Source organism: Helianthus annuus, chromosome 11, assembly GCF_002127325.2.
Source record: "Helianthus annuus cultivar XRQ/B chromosome 11, HanXRQr2.0-SUNRISE, whole genome shotgun sequence".
NCBI lineage: Eukaryota > Viridiplantae > Streptophyta > Magnoliopsida > Asterales > Asteraceae > Helianthus > Helianthus annuus.
The window spans coordinates 188,288,740-188,305,717 of record NC_035443.2 but is presented as its reverse complement, the minus strand read 5'-3'; the positions used below and the strand labels follow the sequence as shown (position 1 = coordinate 188,305,717).

At 36.7% G+C, this 16,978-nt stretch overlaps 1 protein-coding gene across 1 annotated transcript; it reads right to left on the bottom strand.

The window, feature by feature from the left end:
* Positions 1 to 2,794: 2,794 nt before the first annotated feature.
* On the bottom strand, positions 2,795 to 12,996 carry LOC110889020 (receptor-like kinase LIP1). Its single transcript, XM_022136511.2, has 3 exons — positions 11,608 to 12,996; positions 10,381 to 11,344; positions 2,795 to 3,897 (listed from the first exon to the last, which is right to left on the bottom strand). The coding sequence occupies exons 2-3, from the start codon at positions 11,338 to 11,340 to the stop codon at positions 2,836 to 2,838; spliced, it is 2,022 nt and encodes a 673-aa protein (XP_021992203.2). The 5' UTR covers positions 11,341 to 11,344; positions 11,608 to 12,996; the 3' UTR covers positions 2,795 to 2,835.
* Between the last annotated feature and the right edge of the window lie 3,982 nt (positions 12,997 to 16,978).

Genomic DNA, 16,978 nt, shown 5'->3' with positions numbered 1-16,978 from the left:
TTAGGCGATATATAAACTGTTGATTTCTATTGTCGATGTCAATCATGATTTCGTGCATAACTGTAGGAAGATTCTATTGATGTATAGATTTAGAAATCATCTAGAGTGTGTGTGGATAACATCAGTCTAGTCATACATGAAATATTATGGTTTTATGTGTAGTGATGATCTCGTTATGTAACAATCTTGATATGACAATGGTATGATAGCGGATGTTGATGTTTATGGGCTTAGTAGAACGAGAAGTTGATTGTTTAGCAGAATAGGGTTCTAGACGAATACCTGATAATCACAACGACTTGCTGGCGTTGAATGATGATTGAATGATGATCTTGATCGTATAGTGATTGAGTAATTTATATGATTGTATGAATTGGTCTGATTGAATGATTGATGGATGAAGTCGACGTAACTGTTAGATGATCATTAGGGTTTTTGGAATGTGTAATTGTTGTTGATGATCATGCTTACCCGACGAAATCTGGTGCCGGCGAAAACCCTGTCCCGACGAAAATTCAATCACGACGAAAACCCTTTGAGATTTCGTCGCTCAAGGGATTTCGTCGCCTGGGGTTTTCGCCGAAAGGAGTTCGCGACGAACAGGGATGTTCGGCAAGTTGGGAAACAATCACAGTAACTCAGTTAAGTCTGTTATTGGATAACCATGTTAGAATAGACTGAGAAATCAATTATGTGAAGCATGAATTGTATGAACTTGAAATAACTGTTTACGTGTTATATGATGTTAACTGCCAAGCACACTTTGTGATGTTAGATTGCATGTGAGTCATTACGAACATAATCTGATTGTGTATACGTGCATACTATAGGCTTTTACTGAATTGTTTGTGCACAAGTAGATAGGCATACCGAGCAAACCGAGGTGACTTCACACTTTCCACAAGGCATGGGATTCCCAGGGGTTGGGAATGGGTAAAGGATTTAAACTGAAACTGCGTGATCTCCGGGTTTGGAACACGTACACACCCTCTTTATTGAAGGGTGACAACATGTGATAGATATAATTGGAACTTGCGTAATCTCCTGGTTTGGGGATTACGTACACACTCTCTTTATTGAAGGGTGACAACACGGATACTAGACCAAAACTCTCTATCATGAAGTCCCTCATTTTATATCGACTTAATCGCCGGGCCAATGGCGAGCGAGTCATTAGTTAGATAGCGCTATTTAGGTTTGACAAGCCTCACATCGTGCGGCAGAGGACGGGCGTGAACTAATGGATCTGGGCACTAGTCAATGATGATAGACATTGACGTCAGGGCACCAGCTTACTTTAGTCAATGGTCGATATGGTAACCGGGTCTAGTGGTTCACATGGGGAAGCCCCCACTGGTTTTGGATATGGTTTGGAAAACAAGGAAACGGGTTAATTTATGCTATTCAAATTTCAAACGAACTCATGGATTTTGGACAACTTTAAAACGAACACTCAACTGTGTACTCGCTCAACTTTGTTGTTGATTCATTGTTACATGCCTTGCAGGCCTTTAGGTGCATCTGGTTGGAACTTGCTGTCTGGGAAGCTGGAGCGGTCATGGGTCGAGATACATGGAAACATAACACAAGACTAATGGCTTTTACATGTGGTTTATAAACACTTAGACGAATGAAATTTGCTTCCGCAGTATACTGTGAATTTTTGTAACGTTGTAACACTTAATGTTAATAAATGAAAAGCTTTATTTAAATATAACTATGAGTTCAATGTGATTGGTGGTTAGATCCTGGTCAGTCACGCCTCCTGCGGTGATATTTCGCTTGTGGATTTTGGGGGTGTGACAGATACCTTAGGGTGGAGGGTACGATTCAAACACTTTAGGGCGTTTGAGTCATTGTCCAGTGAATAATATTATGTCATGTCAAGTCCCCGTTTCACTCACCATTTTGCACTCAATCACTGGCAATGATTCAAACACCTAGAGAGTGTTAATGAATTTAAAAAAAAATTGTGATTGGTTGAAAGGGGTTGGGACTCACCATTAAACCCCCTCTCTCCTCCTTCTCTCCTCTTCCCCGCAGCGGTGACTATACACCGAAAACCCCACTCACCAATATTGGGGGAGGCGGCAAACCACCTACGCTGAAACATACTCCCCGAGGGAGTTACCGCAATCATACCGACCCCCCTTAAAAACGATCAAATAAGTTTAACAATAAATTACAGGTCAAATTTGGTAACAAAGTAATGAATGTAAGAAAAGATATTAACAGAAGATATAATCAATACCATATACTTACTCCGGTTAAAAAGAAATATGCATATACATTTTGTCAAAGAAATTGGACGTTCCGTTGTAACCTTTATACACGAAAACGATTGGTGACAAGAATTTGTCAAGGATATGGGTGTAAAATGAAGATTAGTTTTTTTGTACTAAAAATGCATATAGTGTTATGGAATATGAACACATTTTGAATCGAAATGAATGGGCGAGCAAATAACAAAAACACACTAATTTTACGTTAAGGGAGCGGCCAATCGACAAGGGCCCAGGATTCATCAAAGGATGTCCCCCATCCGAATCCCATAAGCTTTAACCAACGGGCCAGCCTCACGGGCCTATTCTACAAATGAAAGCGATGGAAACTAGGTTTCCTATCAAGTACATTTTCCTTTATTTTAACAAAGTATGCACATGCAATAGCATTACTATAGGTCATGGCTTTTGATCTTTGAAAGATTTTGTGTTTAAGTGGAAGGGTTCTTCTTTCAATTGTGTCTTCACTTGGATATTTTCAAGATCTTTTCAATATAAGAAATTAGCAAAAATTTTGTAGCATTTTATATGTGTAATATGTATTCCTTGTGCATTAAGCTAATATGAACCCTATGGTTATATACACACATAAAGAAGGCAAGCTTACTTGAAAGATGAATGCTTTCTCAAGTTCATTGAGAACAACTGTCATAGTTGGGCGTTGATCTTTAGTCTTTGCCACACATTGGTTTGCAACTTCTAGAAATGTGTGCAAAGAATCCTTGTTGGCTCCTCTATTTGAAATATAACTCATTTTACGGGTTTCTTCCTTTAGTATAGGATCTATCGTCTCCTTTATTGTTCCATTGCAAAAGTTTCCTCTTGCAACATGAACAAGCCCTTCCTCACTCTTCTTAAGGAAAATTTGGTCATCAGCATACTTTCCACATAGAATTTCAAGCAAAACTACTCCAAAGCTATACACATCCGACTCTCTGTTTAGCTTACCGGTCTTCACATATTCTGGATCTAAATAGTACTTTGACTTAAATCTTGCCCTTTCACACATAGCTTCGTCTTTTTGATTTGGAGGTAGGAATACGGCGAACTCAAAGTCTTCAATCTTTGCCACCCAATTCTCATCTATCCCAAATTTGTGGCTCTTTATATTACCGTGTATTATCATTTTTTTGTCTTCCATCTCATTGTGGAGATAAATCAGTGCCTGTGCAATATCAATGCAGATTTTCAAACGTTTTTCCCAAGTTAATATATACATGTCATTGACATTTCCCAAATAATCCGAAAGGTTACGATTAAAAAATTTCTCGGTGACAAGTACCATCTCGAAACCTTCAACACAAAATCCTATTAGAGTGACTATGTTGTGATGCTTAATACTAGTAAGCACTTCAAGTTCTGTAAAAAATAGTTCTTCTCCGAGCTCTTCATCTTTAGAAAGGAAGCGCTTTATAACTACAAGGGTCTGTCTATTGGATTGTTTACTTTTACTCTTCCTTTCTACAAAGGAAGGGTTTTCTTTATTAAAATGGTTGAGCTCTGCTTCGTACCAAGTATGCCACTTGCTAGTACTAGTTTTGTATGCGTTTGAAAAATTATGGGTGGCTAACTTTATATCATTGAGCCGAATCTTCAAGTGTTCCAAATTATTTCCCTACAAACATGTGATAAAGGGGAAATGAGAATTACAAATTATGAAATTATATACTTGTTAGAAACACGAGAACAATAAAACGAAAATATATTTTCCCTTTACATTTCAAACTAACGCCATATCAGGCTTGTTTTTTCCGTAGATATATTTTGCTCCAAGGTTTTATTTTCGGTTAAGTTTGTTTTCTACTTTTAATCACTTTTTTAATAATAAAACGAAAATATACTAAATAAAAGTAAATGCATTCTTATAAAAACTTTTTAAAGGGTCTGTTTGGTATGAGATAATGGAATGAACTAGGTAATAGAATGGATCATTATCATTGCTGTTGGTTATCATGTGAAAATTGAATGGAATCATTATTCTATGTTGTTTGGTAGGCAAGAAAAGACAAGAAATACAATCAGTGGTGAGCAGCCATGGTGGTTGTGGGCGGCGGCGACGGGTGAGGGGTGGTGGTAGCGGGGGTGGGGTGAGGGTTGGTGGTAGTGGGGGTGGGGTGGGTGGTGGTGAGTGGTGGCGTGGGTGGTCGTGTGTGTGGCAGTGGCAGCTGCGGCGGGTGGTGGCAGTTTTGTGCTGTGTGGCGACATGTGGTGGTGGTGGGGTGGCCACTAGACACCAATTTGAGATGTTTGGAAAATTGATGATTCCATTCCATTGACCAACTAAACACCAATTTTTGTTTTCAATCCCAGACAATGGTCAATTCCATTCAACCATTCATTCCTACATACTAAACACTACCTATGTTCTTGACTGCCCATTCTCTATACATAAACACTCACTCTTTGGGGTTGTTTCATTTCGGTATCTTTGTAAATAACTTTTTGTTACATTTCCCCTAGGCTAGGGCTTCTAAACGAACCCAACATCTAGTGAACTTTTTGTGAATTGTTTGACGGGAAGTTCGTTTGTGTTCATTTATTGAACATACATAAACAAATGTTTTTTTTTTGTTCGTTTAGTTAAACAAAGAAGCATGAACACACGTCCAATTCGTTCATTTATGTTGTGACCATTCGTTTATGCCTGCTCACTCATGCTCGTGTATGTTCGTTTGTTTACGTTCACTTATGTTTGTCGATTAGGTTCGTTTAAGTTCGTTCTCGTTTATATATATTCATTTAAATTAATTAGGTCTGTTTCAATTTAGTTTAGTTTTATGAATTTAAAATATCACCTCTTACAATTTAGTCTAGTTTTAATAACTTTTTAGCCAAACGTATTGATGCTCACGTTTATTTTTATTTGGGGTCCACTCGGTTATATTCGTTCATCTATGTTTAATTATTATTACTATTATATATTTTAAAATTAATATTACAAATCAAATGAATAGTAGTTTTATTATGTTATAATAATACTAGTATTAACACCCGGCGTTGCAGCGGTTGTCATAAAACTGTGTTAAGTAGCAGCAATACTATACCATTGTCAACGACCACCAACACCCAAAAAAGCTCATAAAAACAAATAAATAAAAACGGGGAAAAATAACGCCAGAGCGAAAAACAGACGTAAAATCTTTGAATCACGCACGTTCGTTACTGTTACTGAGAAATTAAACCGAAACGTAAAACATAGAAAAAATAACTAGGTCCATCTAGGACCCGCGTGTTGGACGAACTTGTCAAACGCAGAAAAATAGATGTGACGTGACAGGTCAGTCAAACGGGAAAAAATATACGAAAAAATGTTGAAACCCACATGCACGTTGCAGTGCGTTAACTCACAAAATTTAGAAAGAAACGAAAAATTTGGGAAAAATAAAAAGTATGGTGGACCAAAATTGAAAACAAAAGAGAGTTGGGATTAAATTGCAAAAGATGAAAAACATTAGGTTAAAAGTAAAAAAAAAAACAAAGGCTCTAAATTGCAAAATTGAAGTTATTTATTAATTTTAGATAAAGAAAAGGATAAAAATAAGTGTTATCTATATATTGATTATTAATTAATATTAATATTAATATTAAAAGAACTTATTAAACGAATATAAATAAATTTTATGAGGTTGAAAGAGAAAAATGCCATGTGACATTATTTGGAGTCTTTTATTATAAGTTAGATATTAATATAATAACAGTTATTAGTTATATTATATTATAATAATATAGTAATATAATACTAATTATTATTATTTTCTTTACTTTCTCGGTTGAATAAGCTTGGTGTCAACCAATACTGGTATTGAAAATACAAGTACGGTTCGGTTTCTTATCGGTGCATAAAGGTAAAAATCGACACCAGCCTAGCCTGATACAGAAAACGCCAAAAGTCGGTATCGGATTGAGTTTGAAAATCTTTTAGCTTGGGAAACTCGGTACTGCTACACGGTACCATTTGCTCATCACTGATCACGGGTGCCATACAAACAACGGTATCGTACAACTTTTTCTTGTTGATTTTTTTCAACTTTTAATGATTTCTTTTCTTAGTTTCAGGGGTAGGGATGAGCTCGGTGGCAACCGATAGCGAAAATACCGGTTACGGTACCGGCATATGAAGGTAAAAATCGGTAGCGAACTGGTACTAGGAACGCTAAAAGTCGGTACCGAATTTGTACTTAGGAACCTTCGGTTTGGGAAATTCGGTACCGGTACCGAATATGATTTGCTCATCTCTGACCATGGCTTTCATACAAACAACATCATTAACATACAACTTTTTTGGTTGATTTTCTTTCAATTATTTTTTTACTGTTTTTTACGTTTTCTTTTTATTCTTGCTAGTGGTTCCGCGTGCAACGCACTCGTAGTGATTTCAAAACACATGTAAACACAGACTAAATAACAAAAGAAGTTCGCCGCAACGCGACTAGGGTGATAAACCTAGTTATGATTATTCCTTACATTCGTGAATCGTTCGTTTATACTTTTCACAAACGACCACGACCATGAACACGCTCATTTATTTAATTAATGAACACAAACAAGAAAATTCTCTTCGTCTCATTTTCCGTATTTTTCGTTGGTTTGGTCGACGATAATAAACCAATACGAGCAAGCCTCATTCACGTTCGTTCAGCTCGTTTACAAGCCTACCCTAGGCTGCCACCGTATTCCTTAATTTTTTCCTTACACCACTACAGCTTCCTTCACATTCCCTTTTCTTTTACGTTTTCTTGCACCAAGGATATTGCTTAGTGCTTAACAATTACGATTGGTTGTTAGGGAATTCAGACTGTTTCTAGAAAGTCACCGTTGTTCTTCCTAAAATACCGACTACCGGTCACTGTTAGAATAAAAAAAATAAAAAGGATCAGAATCAAGTTCACCATCTCCTCAATGGCTGGTAACAACGAATCCAGCAATCAAAACAATGACCTTTCAATCCAGTTAGCTAATCTCCTCAATGGGATCTAGTCCCAAAACCGAAATTCCAAACATAATCTTTCAGACAGTTTGAAGATTAGTCTCAAGCTTAACAATCAGAATTACGCGCTATGGGCTTGGATGATTTGAGTGGCTGCCACTCGGTGAAAAATTGAAACAACTACTTGGCCATATGTGAGGAACTCCAGCACCACCCAAACCGATTGATGTCGGGTTCAAGCAATGGGAACAAGCCGACCTTGTAGTATTTTCGTGGTTAATACAAAACATCTAGCCCAATATTGCAAGTAACTTGACTGAGTTTCCCACCGCTAAATCTCTGTGGGATGTACTGGTGACCACATACAGTAGTGGTAAAGATAAACTCTAAACATTCGACTTACATGTTAAGGCGAATGGAATTAAGTAAAACGGGATTCCACTCGAAGAAATTTGGATTATAATGCAAGGAATTTAGGGAGAGATAGATCCAAGACATCCGAACCCCATGACCTCACCAGTTGACATTGCCACATACAACAAACTTCCAACCGAACAGAAGTTATTCAGTTCCTAAATGCGATTGATCAACAGTATGATACAATAAAAAGGGAGATCCTTCGAATGGAACCTCTACCATCAGCCAAGAGGCGTATGCGGCTCCGAATATCAAAAAATAATAAAATAATAAAAATTATAAAAAAAAATTGGATATTCGGATATCCGATATTTCGGATACGGATTCGGATATTGAAATCTGGTATCCGAAAATTTCGGATATCCGGTTTTGAACACCCCTAGTGGCGATGACCCATTAGCATAAGGAAATGGCACATAACATTCCTTCCCGCTCAAAATAGTCCTTGTCCTCAAGGATGAAGTCGGATCATTAGCGGGTCATCACGGTGGCCACCACTTGGTTCCTCCGTTTCTGTTTGGAGAAGTATTAGCAAGACGCCACAGTGGGCACCACTCTTTGATAGCCATGATGATGTCAACAAGGAATGATTTGGTGATATTTTATTTGTATTATAATTTAGCTTACGGCTATTAAAATTACCATTAGTTGAGTGTACAATATTGACTTTTGCATTTGAAGTGACCATGGGTTTCATTGATCCAGTGTTCCCATTTACGGCCCATACAACCTCTTTGACTAGCCTTGAATCAGGAAGATGGGAAATGGTCTTAGCACTTCCCATTTTCATCTCCTTCGCTAGTTTTACAATAGTGAATAGCCTCTGCCGGTTGCTCAACGAAGGTGTTTAGCCGATTAGGTTGAGTTCCTGTAGGAACCAAAACTGGTGTGGACACTTCATATGATGGCGTTTCTTTTGGGGTTGGCGCCGGTGAAAAACGGGTGGGTGACGGTTCTTGTTTTGAAGTTGGTGACCGTATAGAAACAGGTACAGATTTAGGAACCGGTACGGGAGTAGTTGTTGAGGCGGATGATGCTTGTTTTGGTGGTGGTGTTGTGGTGGAAACCGGTGGTGGGATGGGAGCGGTAACTGGTGATGGAGATGTAGGGGTGTGGTAGGCTTCAAACACGGTTTGGGTCGATCGAAGCTCTGCGAACACGGTTTCAAAGCAGGACTCGAGTCTCACAAAGGATTCCCTCCATTGACAGAACTCGGGTTTGGATAGTTTTTGAGCAGCCATAGGTCCGAAGGGGGATCACGGGGGCTCTAATACCAATTGTTATGATCCGAGTCGTTAACCAATTAATCCAAAGAAGATAGATAGAATCTTGATAGAATGTGAGATTTAAGAGACTGAAATAATCATTTTTCATTCATAAATTCCAACTCCATTTAAAAGGATTACATGTAACTAGAAAACCCTTAAATCTCGAAACCTGCTAAAACACGTACACATGGGTAACTACCCATATTTGACCAAGCACTACAATTAGGAAACTTAAGACTCAAAACAACCATATACGTGAATGAAGGGAATTAGGAAATAACAAATACATAACTAAAGGTAATAACAAACGTCACATGCCATGATGTAGACGTGTGCATGTTGCTCCAAGGTTAGCCATGTATCAATCCACCCCACTCGAACTCGCCTTGATCACAAGGCGAAAATCCGAATATGACTTGGTGGAAACCATGGCAGATGCCACTCGACTCGTACGGTAGCATTCGGAGACGTTTCCATCAAGCGTCATGGTGGGCGCCATTCGCGAGTGCGCTCTTTGATGACACACATGAGATTCATACCATAAATAACACCCATGTATTTGGTGCTATGCTTTTGTGAGTCGCTAAAATATGCACCGACTTTGTAGTTGACACCAAACACCAAACTTCTCTTCAAATTCTGAGATGGTCTGTAATGACTTTAATTTAATGTCATTTGGACATAAGCATCCAAAAATTGTACGGATGGTAATGGTGTGATTGTGTTGGTGTGATGGGGGCATTTGAGATGGTGCTTGTTGCGAGGGTGATTTTGGCGATTGTTGGGAGAATTGGTGTGGAGGCCCGATCAAGGGAGCGCGGCCGACCCTAGCCTTGGGTCGGCTCACACGTCTTTAATTGGTAGTAAAATTAGGGTTTTAGTTTAGCCGGCCCTAGTTATCTCTATGTGGGCTTGGGCTTAACTTGGGGATCACGTTTCCTAACCCTAGATTAATCTCTATATATTGATATCATTGTATAGGTAATTCCTTGAGCACCTGAGTAATAAAGAAACCCTAGTTGCAGAACAGTAGACGTAGGTTAGTTGACCAAACCACTTTAAATCTCCGTGTCGTTTATTGCTTTCGTGTGTTCAATTCTAACAATTTCCACATGTGAAACATCAAAACCTATAGACAGCCTACTTAAGGCCCGGCTGTGAAGCGCGAGTATTACTAGTAATTTTAAAGTAAAATTTAAAAAAAAAAATCCATGGGCAATTAAAAATACAATATAAAGACAATTTCTATTTAATAAACAACCGTTATAAAGTAATTTTAAAATAATTTTTATATACATTTTCTTATATCTGTAACTAACAACGAATTTTAAAGTAAAGTTATATATGTTAGTTTGTTAAGCTTTTACAAATATTATATGGTAATTTTAGTTTTTTTTCTTAAAGCGGTATTCTTAAATGTAACCCAAATTAAATTGACGGGAAATAAAATTAAAGGCTAGAGAAAAAAAAAAAAAAAAGTTCTTACAAATTTTCCAGGTGGTGGGGGTTGAAACTTCAATGCTTTCTCCAATGCTTTCTCAAGTTCATTAGCAATACTGAGCATATGTGGGCGATGTGATCGCCCTTCCTTTAAGCAAGAATATGCCGTTTCTGAGTATGTTCTGAGTGATCTTACGGATATTTGGTATCCGGAAATTTGATTCTTTAGATCGGGATGGATTATATCTGGCAACGTTTCGTTTTCATAATGTTGCATGACCAATGGAGCTAGTAACCTATTAGCATCGTTCCTAATATATGCTCTCCTCCCACACAATATCTCGAATAAAACAACACCGAATGCGTAGACATCCGACTTGCAGGTCACCCCTTTGGTCTTTTCAATTTCCGGGTCCAAATACCCTATTGTGCCAATAGGTTCAGAAAGGAAGACCTGGTCCATTCGGTTAAGTGATTGTTTGATGGAAACTTTAAAACCAGATAACTTAGGTTCCCAGTTCTCGTCTAATAAAATTGTCGAGCTGTTGACGTTGAGATGTATAACACCATAACCACGGCGCTGGTAATAATGGAGGTAACTCAACGCACGAGCCACGCCTACACATATTTTCAATCTTTGCGTCCATGTGAGGTTCGGGTTGCTTAGATGCTCTTTGAGACTTCCATTTTTGGCCTCATACATGGTTACGATGATTTTCTCATGATTCTCATCACAAAATCCAACCATAGAGACTATATTTGGATGCCTGAGATCAGAAAGCATTGAAACTTCGGTCCAGAACTCGATGACTCCTCCACCGTGCTTACGATCTAACCTCAGCGCAGAAATCGTGATCAACTCCCCGGACCGCTGGAGTTGTCCTTTGTATACATGTCCCAATCCACCGCGTCCGATGATGTTATCATGATGAAAGTTATCAGTGGCCTTTACAACGTCTTCAAGTGGGATCTGTAAGTGAGCAAACTTGGCGATTGTTGTTGTCATGATTCTGTTTATAAAGTAAAAAAAAGAGTGAAAATGAGTGGGTTACAACTTACAAATGAACGAGAGAATGTAAGTGATACATATGAGCAACCACACTATATATGAAAAGTTTTGAAGCAATTTGTTTTAGAAAAAAAAAAAAAATCTGCTAAAAATGATGCCCTTTACTTTTAGATTTGAAAAGCATATATAGTAACCGGGTTAGTAATCCCTGGTTCTGGTCTAGTTGATTTAGCAACAGAAACATTTTGTAAAAAAGGGTCGAACCTGGTGATGAGTAGAAACGGATATGAAAAGGAGCAGCAGATCTGAAGAGTAGCAGCGAGCGAGCGGTGGTGAAAGAGAAGTAGATAATATATAGTAGCAACTAGCAACAGCCGGTTCTGTAAGTGCAGCGGCAAGCAAGTGATCAAGTGGCAGCCGGATGTAAAAGGTTATTATTTTTTTTTTTTGAAAGGCGTAAAAGGTTAATTATAAGACTATTGTGTATGGGGGAGGATAGTCTCCAAAGGACTACCCGTCATGTAGGCGCCACGTAATCACGGGAGGAGGATAGTCTCTTTAGGGACTACCCAAGGGTGTGGGGACTAGCCAAGACTACCCTACCATTAATAATATATTAATATATATATATATATGAGGATGAGAGAGAAGCTGCCATGGGGGGCCCACTAGCTTGCCCCGTCTTCGGCGTCACATATCCGACGGAAGTGCCAAGGACGGCCCCAAGAGGGCGGTGTGGGACGTGGCTAAATGGAGGGGACGGCCCTCTGCCGATCCCCATACCCAAAGGTCTAAAGAAGCTGGTAAGATTAATTATTGGTACAAACAATTTACCGCCAAATGATCAAATATTCAAATTGGTGGTCACCTCGGGGAATATAAAGAAGAAGCAAGTCAGGACTTGGATTAATGTAAAAGGTTGAACAAGTCACGTGATCCTTGTCTTATACTAGCCTTGAAATTATAAAATGGTAACGTGCACATCACATGTTTCAGCTGCAAATGCAACACATCCTATGAAAATAAAGTTACAACTCCGATGCAAATATTTTCCAGGAAAAAATTACAGCACGTTATAAAATAATCAAACACGCTATATATGGTTCACACCTATTTTTTATAATCAGATAGTATTCAGATATGCATAACTGAGATTGGAGGGGATGTGAAGATTTGGGGTTGAAGGCTACAGGTCTTAAGTTTAAGTTCGAATCCTATCTCAAGTAGGCGTTACAGAGTGAGCCTTTGTGCTGTGGGTTTTTGCCCGGAACTATAGATAGTGAGCATGCTTTCGCTCAGGGTCGGCCCTGAGAATTCATGTGCCATGTCCGAGCTCAAAAAAATGTGCCTTTTAAAGAATTCAGCTGGCTTGTCCGAGCTCGAAAAAATGTGTCTCTTAGGCCTTGACGAAATCAACGCCTAAATAATCGACAAAGTTTCTAACAAATTAACGCCTAAATAATCGGCAAACAACGCAAAATAACACCCACATAATCAACGCTTAACGCCAAATAATACCTAACTAATCAACAATTGACACCAAATAAAACACAAATAATTATAACACATATTTTTCGTATTCGTTTATTTTATTTGCAATACATCATTCTTCAATAAACGTTTCGAGTTATCTTTTATATATATGACACTAGGTTAGAACCCCGGGTATTACACGGGTTGAATAAATGTATTTTTATATAACAAATAATATAAAAATATATATATCTTTAAAAATCTTGTTTATTATACGGGTTGAATAAATATAATTTTATTTATCAAATAATAAAACAATATATAATTAAAAATCTTGTTTATTATATGGGTTGAATAAATATAATTTTATATATTAAATAATAAAAAATGTTGAACTTTTAGAAACCCCGTGTATTGTACGGGTTGAGTAAATTTAATTTTATATATTAAATAATGAAAAATATTACGTTTTTAAGGATTTATGTATTATACAGGTTGAGCGCATGTAATTTTATATATCGAACAATAAAAAGTTATATCTTTATAAACTCTATGTATTATATGGATTGAATAAATCTAATTTTATATACTACATAATAAAAAAAGTTATATTTTTAAAAACCCTGTGTATGACACGAGCTGCATAAATGTAATTTTGTATGGTAAAAAATAAAAATGTTATATCTTTAAAAAACCACGTTTATTACATAGGTTAAATGAATTTAATTAAAAAATATATCTGGTGATTACTTTTCTTGGTGTACGTAATCATTTTTCACATGATTTGCCTCCTAGGATTTTTTTGACTCGTTAACATTAATTAATTTTACCTAAGTTATTTCTAATATCTATATTCTTAATGATATTTCTCTAACAGATTATCCATCTTTTTGTGTTTATTGCTCCATTTTAATCTCCAAAATAACATCTTTAATTTTACTAAATTATTTTATAATATTACCCACTCATTTAGAGAAATTATTATTATTATTATTATTAAATCTGATAAATATTTTAAAATATTAGATTATCTCCTATACGAATGGTTTAAATTTATATTAAATTTAATTTTATAATTATCTTTTAATTGATGACTTCAATGAATGACATATGTCCCTTTATTGGTTTCTTTTATTATATAGTATAGATTTATTTTTATAAAAATATTAAATAAATTTAAATAACTAAATCATTTCTATAAAAATATTTTACAATTCTAAACTTTGAATATAAGATTTGTATTAAATAAAGTTTTAAAAAGTGAAGGACTAAACTTAACATTTAGGTAAAACTGAATATACAATAATACAAGGAAATTTTATGTTTAAAACTTGTTTGAAAAATATTAGAAACCATAGGGACTGTTATTGTCAAGTCCATAAAACTTTCAAAACATAACAATCAAAAGCCGCTTTCGGGGCCTTCTTCCTCGACAGAATTCCGACAGGTTTCCGGCAACCCCGAAGCACCTAATCGGATTCATTCATTTGTTTCTTTTGCGTCAACCTTTATCTACATCCTAAACTATTCTATAACCCAAACCATCCCCTCGGTCGCTTATCTGGTCACCATCCCCAACTATTCCGGTGACATTTATGTATCCCTCGGAATCACGGGCGCTGGTCGGTGGTCCTCCCGGCCCACCCTAGGGTCAGCCCTGCTTTTGCTACCTAGCGCTGTCTGTGATCGTGGGTGTATAGGGTCACCTTTTGCCATTTGGTTACACCGGGTAGCCGGGCTTTTATTCATTAGCCGTTGAAAAAAGATAGAATTCGGATTCTATATCCTATTATGGGGGGTCACACTTGTCCAACCGAATTGTAAGTATAATGTTATACAATACGATACAACTATATACTAAGAGTGAGATAAATTATAAAGTGGCATGCTGAATGGAAAGCATAAAAGGGTACCCGTTTGGATACAAAACCTTCTACTATTACTGCCGATACGTTAGGTTTTGTATACATTACTTGATAAACTTCATTATTGGAGGAAAGTTAGCCAATGATTGATATGACCATCGCGACGACGGCATTGCCACCGTGTGACAAATACTGATTGAGTTTTTGGTAGATATAAACATTGTAATCTCCTTCTTGATACTATAGAGATATAACAATGTGTCTATTTATAAAATGGAATGAACTCGCCAATATTTCTTGCTAATAAAATGTTTTTCAAACGCGTTTCAGGTAACCCACTATGAAGGTAACAGAAGCCAGCTATGGACCACTGAAGGCTTAAATAAAGTGGCTATAGTTACCTGAATAAAAGAAGACATTTATATTTTCAATAATTAGAGTTTATCCCTATAAATACATTTGAAATGGAATATGGGTTTTAGCCCTTATGTTTAATATTAAAAGTTTGGTGTTTTTAAAAACTCTGAAATTATTTCATAACTACAGTCCTGATGATTTATTCCACTACAAATTTAATAAACACTGATACCATCCGCCAGGCTCGCAGCACCCGCTCCCAGGGTGGGGTTGGGGTTGGGGGCTGCGACACCCGTTATCAATTTTAGTTATACTAACTACATTTTTATGGTAAGAATCAAATCCCTAGAGATTTTAACCTTCATCCGGGTTTACTAAACTTGCGTTTACGCTCCCATTTCCCAGTATACATCTTCGCATTTATTTTGATCCGTCAATCAAACAAAAACTTAATCGACCCATATCTTAGTTTCCATTTATAATCCGCGTTTTCACTATATTACCTTGATTTATTTATCATCACAACTTCAATTGTGATGGACCGTGATATAATATCATTATATTCCTATACTATCCTCAAGTATAACAATTTTACGAAATTAATTTTGTAGCATTATGCCCAAATGGTTTAAACCTTCGACTATACACTACGAAAAGATTGACCAAATTATAAAACTCTTATTCAACTACCCTTAAGGGTCATTTTCCCGGTTTATCATCCAAGGGCATTTGGTCAACTTTAGTCTTTTTAACAATGAAGGACATTTTGAAAATTTGTTTTGACCAAATATACTCTTTTAATACCAATGCCATTCTAAATTCATTATGTCCCTAAGAACATAATATAAATTTTCAATTTGCTTGATAACTTCATTTTAGGCGAATCCAATGTTCACCCACGACTTATATAGCTCTCCTCGGCCCTATGACCTCATTAAGAGTTTGATCAAATTTCACATACCTGGCTCGGGTCAAAGCATTAACCCGTTTTAATACCTCACCTTTTTAGTTGCTAATTAATAGCAACACAATATTATACGCTATTCGCTCCTATGAGCACAAGACTCGACAAGTGACCATTAGTCGTTGTTGTCAGATGGTGATAACATCACCATTTGACCCGTTTGACCTAAACGATCAAACATTATATAGATATATTACAAAATGGGATTTATTTACCATTTCACGCATTTGACCTATTACGGCTTTTCACCACAGGGTCAAATTCTTAGATGTCGTTTCCTTTATTCTTGTTGCCCATTATGGCTTACGCCATAATGTAACTTTTCAAAACTCGTTGACTTTCCGTCTTCACATGGCTAAATTATCGCTTTACCCCTTTAACCAACAAACATGGTTTTCTACCATTTTATTTGTTCCAATTCGTATTGATTCGCATCGGAACATCATATTTCAAAGATTCATTTCGATTGCTTAGTCGCTCATCATTAATCATATTACAGTAGTAGACGTATTATTTTAAAGTTGTAAGCTTAACTTACCTTGCATCCGATTGTACTTTTCCCGCGTACTTGATTCGTTTGACCCGCTTCTTTCCCAAGCTTCCACATAGCTTGTCAAGTATCAAATTATCATTTATCATTCACAAGATGGTTAGATTAGTCATTATTTATCATGACCATTCCACCTTACGAATTTTATATCAAAAATTATCAATTGATCCTATTATAGGTCAAATTGACTCTTAGAAGTCAAACTGTCGTTTGAAACTTATGAATGCATTAACAATTCAACAAAACTCGTTTAGGCGCTTTATCATACACTTAGTAGGTATCATTTATAGGCCTTCATACTAGGCTATTTTTTCAATACATGCTAACAACCATTCATAGAATTCTTGACCAATGATTTTTGTGAGTTGTTAGCATTTAGCTTTCACTTGGGCATTTTACCAAACACCTTATGAGCATAATTTTTAA

Bases quoted from the DNA above. Each gene is read 5' to 3' on its own strand.
- LOC110889020 (XM_022136511.2), bottom strand. From the start codon at position 11,340: ATGACAACAACAATCGCCAAGTTTGCTCACTTACAGATCCCACTTGAA. The intron at 3,898-10,380 runs GTAAGAACTTTT...ACATGTTTGTAG, and splicing joins CCCCACCACCTGGAAAATTT to GGAAATAATTTGGAACACTT.